This window comes from Hemibagrus wyckioides, linkage group LG20 (genome assembly GCF_019097595.1).
Source record: "Hemibagrus wyckioides isolate EC202008001 linkage group LG20, SWU_Hwy_1.0, whole genome shotgun sequence".
Lineage (NCBI taxonomy): Eukaryota > Metazoa > Chordata > Actinopteri > Siluriformes > Bagridae > Hemibagrus > Hemibagrus wyckioides.
Window position 1 is genome coordinate 1574721 of NC_080729.1, and position 8406 is coordinate 1583126.

At 37.9% G+C, this 8406-nt stretch overlaps 1 protein-coding gene across 1 annotated transcript; it reads left to right on the forward strand.

Moving 5' to 3' along the window:
- The first annotated feature begins 692 nt into the window (after positions 1–692).
- Positions 693–7020, forward strand: cahz (carbonic anhydrase). Its single transcript, XM_058418625.1, has 7 exons — positions 693–1529; positions 2421–2618; positions 3636–3754; positions 4298–4390; positions 4482–4544; positions 4635–4790; positions 5935–7020. Exons 1-7 carry the CDS (start codon positions 1496–1498, stop codon positions 6052–6054), a joined length of 783 nt encoding a protein of 260 aa, XP_058274608.1. The 5' UTR covers positions 693–1495; the 3' UTR covers positions 6055–7020.
- Positions 7021–8406: the final 1386 nt, after the last annotated feature.

Consider the following 8406-nt stretch of genomic DNA (forward strand, 5'->3'; position numbering starts at 1 on the left):
TTACATGGGTGTATTTATCATCGTGTTCTTCCCTCAGGGCCTCTTTAAATGCGCGCGCCACAGGAGTTCAGTCACGCGCTGCCGAGTCTCTTTACTGATTCGATTCTTTCGGAACGAACTGAATTCATGATTCATTGATTCTTCCTTCAGATGTGTGTGGCGTGGGATGGTGTCGACTCTTTCACACTACTTTCCCATACTTAAACTTAAAAAAAAAACATTAAACATTAATAAAACAAACTCTTGACATCTTTAGACAGTAAAAATTAGACAATTAAATACACATTGCATAACGTGAAAATGTTACGAAGAATCATGTTTGCAATCATGTGAAGGCGACACAACATACCAGAGCAGATAATAATAATAATAATAATAATAATAATAATAATATATCAGGGGCATCACTGATCATTAACAATTTATAAAACTACAAAGAATAACCCCGTAACCCCCCACGCCCCTCCAAATGAATCATTAGTTAATTTTTGTTAAATTATTTATTAAAGAAAACCGATTAATGTTAGAAGGAAGCCTTATAGTTTCTTATTATATTCCTGATGATATTCAGCCAATCAGATTCGATCTAAAGCCAGACGTAATCGAAATTAAACATATATGAATCTCAGAAAGAATCGTTCAAAAAAACAAAAAAGAGTCGGTTCCTTTTTGTCGATACTCGGCGCGTGGGAGTCACACCGCATGCGAAGCTTCTCGTATGGATTTCCTTCTTCTAAATAAAAATGTGGACTTACAGGTAACTAAAGCCAGATGTGGGCTGAAAGAAAGTGCTACTCTGTGTGTTTTAAAGACAGAGTTAATGTTTTTTGGGCGAGGATAAACGTGCTCCGTGGTTCAGTCCGGATGAATGAGGTGGAAGGAGTGAGGAAGATGGACTGGACGGAGCTCTCGGGACAACAGAAATTCTGGAAATAAATCAGAAAAATAGAACAAGAAGAAGAAGTAGAACAACAGCTACAACAGACCTCTATTGTGGATGTGTTTCTGTGCGGAAAGAACCACAGCTGTTAGCGCTGGACTGTTGATGACTCGGTTCATACTTGGGTGATTCGATTCCCCAGAACAGTTATGACAATAATGATGTTTTTCACTGTGCTTGAACCCTGGAGAGTTAGCTGACATTATCCAATGTGTTTTTTTCTTGAAAGTAAGCTTTAAGTAAGCTTTGAAGCTGCACATGAACCTGCAACCTGCAGTAATCCTGCTCGGAGTCGTTTGTTCGAAAGAACCGAGTCTTACAAATGATTCGGAGATAGCATCACTCCAGTGATCAACTGAGCCGGTTTGACCCAACCTCCATCTGTGTGTGTGTGTGTGTGTGTGTGTGTGTGTGTGTGCCAACCCCTCTGATGTTGAGACTGATGTGAGGCAGGTTTCTGAGTGTGTGTATAAAAGCTCCTCACACTGACTCAGCTGTCCGGCTGTAAGGAACCTAAAGAAAGGAGAACTTTAGAACTTGGACAAAAAAGGAAGCATGTCTCATCACTGGGGTTACAGCTCTCATGATGGTAAGAGCAGAAAAATTTAATCCATCAGGATGAAAACTGGTTGGTTTCTGAAACTCGAAGTAAAAAAGATCATTTGTAAATGTACAATATTTGTGAGTGTTGCACTGCATACAGTTCTGACTCAAGAGTTTATTTATTTATTTACTTATTTATTATTATTATTATTATTATTATTATTATTATTATTATTTTTAGAGGATCTTATGCTTTTAATGATTCAACAATTTACTTTTGATTAATTTTTAAGTTTAAAATAACAACTGACGAAAAAATAGATTTTTTTAACAATTCAGAAAAATATCTACTTATCTATCTTTACTTAAAAATGTACACATATTTAAGTAATATTTAAAATCTTTTTAAAAATAAATAAATAAATAAGTTGATTAATTAATTAAAGTTCTCACCTTATTATTTTTATTATTGTATATATATATATATTTTTTTTTTAAATATTTATTTTCTAACATTTAATAAACCAAACTAAGTATATATTTCAACCAAATCAATAATAATTATTATATTAATAATATTAATTATTATTTAATGATATTAATATTTAATATTAATATTAAATTAATTATTTAATAATTTCTCCCTTCCTCTCTTTTTTATATATTTATTGATTTAACAAAAATGTATTCAATTTTTTTTAATTTGCTCTACAGTGCTAGTCATTATAGAGTACAGGTCAGTTCAGGTTCGGTTGTTATCAGCTCAGTAAAGTGACCCCTCCTGCAGAGAACGCTTATATATGCACTCTGTCCTGCACACCAGTGAGAAGACGATTATAATATTTCCTGATTGCATATGAAAATGCATGCGTACTGCAAACTATTTTATTTCCTCCACTTTACTAAATAAATAAATATAATTATGTTCCTTGTCCAGGTCCTGATAAATGGGCTGACCACTTCCCCATTGCTAACGGACCCCGGCAGTCTCCCATTAACATCATCCCGAGCCAGGCCCAGTTCGACTCTTCTCTCAAGCCGCTCAAGATCCATTACGATCCGTCTACGTCCAAAGACATCATGAACAATGGCCATTCATTTCAAGTCAACTTCCTGGACGAGGACGACAGCACAAGTTAGTGCATCGGTCACTTGGTTACTCTGTAGTGCAACAAATCCATGTCAGGTCATTTTCAGTCACCGTCACTGTGAAGACTCATGCTGTGAAGACTCTCTAAACAAATGACAGCAAGGAATTTCTGAGCTACTAAAATTTTGATTACAGAAATTCCCCCTGAGACAGGCGTAGCAGGGTCTGTTTATTATTTCTCTTTAATATAGGGTTTGTCTTATTAACTTTTAAGAGAGAGGCTGAGGAGAGAATGACATTTTATAGCTCCCGTGACCTCAGGAAAAGCTCTGAGACTGAAGACTCCTTTCATAAATGTGCAGAAAACGTCCATATGAGCATTCAGTAATAAACCACCTGGTCTTTGATGATTTTCCTACAGCAGCACCACACACGGTTTTATTCCTCATAATTAGAGCTACATATTTAAAAGAGGTGTAGGTTTGACTTGCTCTTTGTATCCATGGTAACGCAGTAGCTTTAACAGGTCGAGTGCTACTTTGAGCTGGTCATCATCAGGCTCTTAGCTTTAGTGATATTATGGGATGGAGAAGAGATTCAGGATGTGCTGGTGGTCACGCCACACTGCCCATGAATGCCCTGAGAACGTTATGTAAAGTTTTTACACTCTGAAGAAGGAAAATAATTAAATGCCCTCCATCCATAATGTCTTAGCGATTTCTGATGTTTATGGTCCAAAGAAATTTCTAGTCACAGAGTGAGGTTTAATTCCAGTCGCTGGATATTGTGTCTGGAGTCGCGGCTCTGCAGGAAGTGTGTCAGTGCGTGAAGAGAGAGATAACGTGTTCTGTCTCTTGGGGAAAACAAAGCCTTCCTGCTGAAGTGTTTAGAGTTCTGCACTTTGTTTAGCTTCAAGTGACCTTTAATCCAAATGATGTGGCAATAAAACAAATAATAAAGCAAAAAACAAACCAACATGACAACATACTCCTTTACATCATGTGTGTGCAGTGTATACTGTAGCATCCTGACTGTAAATTGTGTGTGTGTGTGTGTGTGTAGTTCTGACTGGTGGACCCGTCACTGGCACCTACAGACTGACTCAGTTCCACTGCCACTGGGGTGCGAGTGACGACAAAGGGTCCGAGCACACCGTCGATGGCATCAAATACCCCTGTGAGGTAACACAATGTCCAGCACACACTGACCACGCCCACTCACTCCTTTAGATACTCGGACCACACCCACTCTGTGCTTTAGATATATTTAGTTATTCTGATTACTCACGTCTCACCTGAAGATCTTCTGACCACAATTACTGTTTCCTTTGGATATTCCTCCTGTAGAAACTCTGACCACTCCCACCTTTTCCTGTAGATATTCTGACCACTCCCGCATCTCCTTTAGGTTCTCTGACCACTCCCACATACTCCTATAGAATCTCTGACCACTCCCACCTTCTCCTGTAGTTTCTCTGACCACTCCCACATTTTCCTTTTGATATTCTTTTGCTTTTGCGGACACTCTGACCGCCCTCACCATCTGTAGAAACTCTGAGCATGAGAACAGTGACCGTGGGACCTTTTCTTCAGATACAGTGTTTTCTCTTTCTTCTTCTTCTGCTCTGAGTCATGGCACCACAGATGGTTTCACCTTGAACCTCAGGAACCGCAATTTTACATCTCTCTTCATCTCGCTCTGTGTTTTTTTTTTTTTGCCCTCAGCTTCATCTGGTGCACTGGAACACCAAGTATGCAAACTTTGGTGAGGCCGTGGACAAACCAGATGGCTTGGCGGTTATCGGAGTTTTTCTGAAGGTCAGACTTTTATCCCTAGCACCACACCTCAGTTGATTCTCCTGAAGTTTCTAGATTCAGACATAACTCTTTTCCTCTTCCTTCACCTCAGATTGGTTCTGCCAATCCCCGACTGCAGAAAGTTCTGGATACCTTCGATGCCATCAAAGCAAAGGTGACTCTCCGTTGATTCCTTAATTCTTTGCTGTTTCTTAGCTCATAAATACGACGTTGGGTGACTTTTCTTTTCTCTAAATTTCCTCAGGGTCACCAAACCACTTTCAAGAACTTTGACCCCAAGAACCTGTTGCCTGCCTCCCTGAATTTTTGGACGTATGAAGGTTCTCTCACCACACCACCTCTGTTTGAGAGCGTGACCTGGATCGTCCTCAGAGACCCGATTAGCGTGAGCTCTGCCCAGGTATGCAGTTTATCTAGCCAGAATAAATAATTCAGACAACAGTTAACAGTTGATAAGCTAACAGCTAACAGCGCCATGATAGAAACAGATACCCAAGTAAAAAAACATAGCTTGGGTTTATTTAAGCTAAATTTGCTAAATAGTGTGAACTGATGCTAGTTTTAGCTATAACTAAATTTTAAAATTTTAATTTTAATTTTAAAAACTAGCTTTCTTTACTTTTTAAAGTACTTCAAAGATTAGTGTTTACATTTTGACGTCAATCTAGTGCAGTTTTAGTTGCATATTTTTAGGTTTTTCGCACAATTCATGCTAATCCAAAACGTACAAGCAGTTAGCATGATACCACGTTCCACTCTGAGGCAACACACCTGAAACTGTTGAGCCGTAGAATTTTCACTTCTCTGATTTATTAAGCAATTAATATTCATAAGTTCACAGCTTATATTAATATTTACACAACTAGCATGAGTGGCCTTGAAGTAAACGTCCGTGCCTGAAAGGAAAAAAAAACAGGGAGGGTCTGTGAGTAGTGTTTAATGAGATTAGATTATCTACACTAACACTCCTCGAAGCTAGCGTTAGCGTCACATATGAAAAGGCTGAGTGTGGTAGCTGAACCGATACCATCTCTTCACACCTCATGTCTTTTATTTTTCTTCTCTCAGTAACCACTAGCCATCTGGTAGCACTGGTTTTTCCTAGAACATTCTCTCTCACTCAGACGCTGAAGAACATCCTCAGTTAAGGTGTGTTCTCCTCAGTCCTACAGGTCTCACCCAAATAACCTGCAATTTCTAACTAAGTTAATTTTAAACGTAGTGCAGCGTGAGGTTAAAGTGACTGCAGAGCACTGTGGCACACACAGGAAGTCAGTCAGGGTGCATCTGGTGCAGACAGGAAGTGGCAATGGGCTCAAGTTTGCTCTAAGTTTAATCTTCTCCCACAAACCCTGGGTGAAGTAAAGGTCCACATGTGGTATGGGAGTGAATGTGTGTCAAAGGTCAAGCTGAGAATGGCTAACAGGAGTAGAGAAGCGCCGCGTGACGTTAAGATTACACACAACCCGTTCTTCGCTGTCAGGTGGCTGTGCATGTTGGTACATGTAGTCATTTGTAGACAACATTTCTTTTTCTTTCTTTAGATGGAGAAATTCCGCAAGCTGTTGTTCAGCTCAGAGGAAGAACATCCTCGCTGTATGTGCGATAACTACAGACCGCCTCAACCCGTAAAAGGACGCAAAGTTCGCACCAACTTTAAATAAACCCCAGAAAGCGCCCCTGACTCCGCCCACTCGACGCACCTCGGCCAATCGCATCGCTTCTTTTCCTTCTGTCCTTTTTGAACTCTTGAGATCATGCTTATATTTTGCTATATTTTGTTCTATATTTTCTATATCCTATAATCCTATATTTTGCTAGGGTTCATTTGAATAATTGACTCTCTTTTCGATAACACAATGTTATGAATCAGTTCTTTAAATCGACTCATTTGTGCCAGTTGATTTGATTCAAATGAACCGACTGCCTTACTGGGTGGACTGAAAAATGAATCATTGAATGAATCATTTGAACCGAAGTCGGTTCATTCGAATTCTACTTGGCTGTACAAAGTATAAAGGTGTATAAATCAGTGGGTTTAAATCTTTAAAACAAATTTAGCAACTGAAATGAAAAGAAATGAACTGCTTTCTAAATTTCTAATTTTCTAAATTTTGGAGAAAAAAAACATTTGAATTGAAAATACCCGATTGAGTCAATTGGTTAATTGAGTTACTTGGTTAATCTATTCAAATGATTTGTTACAACCGGTTACATGTAAAACCAATGACCATATTGTATCAATTATTCATATTTTATTTCATTTTTAATTATAAATTGTTTACCTATTCAGACCTCCATGCTAGGAAAGAGATATTAATGCTCAATGTTCCCATTAATTTAAGTTTCCATTTCTCCTGATCTAATGGATTATTATTATTATTATTATTATTATTATTATTATTATTATTTTACAGTATATATATTTTAGGTTGAGATGTGTGAAATGTTCAGGGTGCAGAGCAGAGTGAAGAAGAAACCTTCTAGTGAAGCACTTTTTTCTTTCAGAAGCAGCTATAGAGAAAACCTAGAAAAAAAAATATTGTTTATAAAAAATATATCTATTGTTTTATCAGAAGGATGAATTCTTATAAATAAAGCTTTAATATATTTAAAGATAAAGATTTAAAGACTTTGTTGAGTGTGATTTATTGAAGCTAGAACAATCTGGTGTCTTTTGTGCAGCTGAACTGAAAGGAATCATTAGTGTCGTTATTGAAATAATGACATGTTTTGTTTTCACCTGCTTATTCTTTTATTCAGACTAACCTTTAGTTTCTTACTACATGTACTACACATACTACTAGCTACTGACATGACATGAAAATATCCTCAGGCTATTTTTACCATTATCTCACTCCAGGCCTGGTGTTTTTTTAATGAATTGAATGCTGAATTGACTCATTTGAACAAACTCTTTTGAATTTGTCCAAACAAATCAGTTGCTCATTTGAATTCTTCAGAAATACAAAATAAAATAAAACTCACTGAATGACAAATTGACTCATTTAAACACCCTTGTCTAAACTGGTCAAAATGAATCAGATGCTTTATTTGAATTCTTAAATAATGCTAAATGATATAAATGCTTTGAATGACAGATTGACTCATTTGTGGCTCAGTTGAATCAGTTGCTGTATTATAATTCTGAACTCATTTAAAATTTGAATCATGAGTTGACTCCTTTGATTCATTTGAACAAACCCAATCTCAGTGAATCATTAATTGTATTTGAACTCTGAACCAGAAGAAATCTAAAATGACACGAATCATTTGGAGTCTGTGCATCAGCTCATTAGGGAACATCAACAATCCCATTACGTCAATCATTCTGTTTCTGAAATGCGCGTTGATTTAAACAGTGAACTCACCCCAGGCCTTTCACCTTTGTTTGCTCTGTTTGCTCAGTGCGCTCATTACAGAACAAGGGATTATGAAAGACGTTTCTTTCATTAGGTGTTGGCAGACGGTTCTGGGTGCCATGTGTCCACTTCTCAGTACTGCTTTGACACATGGCTTGCGTAGGGAGTGTGTGTGTGATTGTGGTGTTTGTCCTTTTTGAGGTCTCTGGCAGCTTTGCGTACTCTGAGCATGAATAGATTTAGTCAGTGGAGTTATGACGGAATGAGACACAGCGAGAACACTGGGTCTGAAAAACAAAAAACAAAAACAAAATGTTGTGCTTTGTTTGCACATTTGGAGACGGAACGCAAAGGTTTGCACACAAAAATCTGGCCTAAAGTGTGTACACTTTTATCTCCTCTGCCTCAGAAGACTTTACTTCTGAGAGTTTGAACATTTCAATACAATAACCATCCCTCCATCCATTTTCTATACCTGCTTTATTCCTAATTAGAGTTACAGGGGTCTACAGGGGTCTGCTGGAGCCTATCCCAGTCACCAGTCCATCACAGGGCCACACATATAGACAGACAACCACACACACTCACACTCACTCCTATGGGCAATTTAGAATTACCAATCAACCTAATGTACATGTTTTTGGACTGTGGGAG

Bases quoted from the DNA above. Each gene is read 5' to 3' on its own strand.
- cahz (XM_058418625.1), top strand. From the start codon at position 1,496: ATGTCTCATCACTGGGGTTACAGCTCTCATGATG. The intron at 4,391-4,481 runs GTCAGACTTTTA...CCTTCACCTCAG, and splicing joins TTATCGGAGTTTTTCTGAAG to ATTGGTTCTGCCAATCCCCG. The intron at 4,791-5,934 runs GTATGCAGTTTA...TTCTTTCTTTAG, and splicing joins TTAGCGTGAGCTCTGCCCAG to ATGGAGAAATTCCGCAAGCT.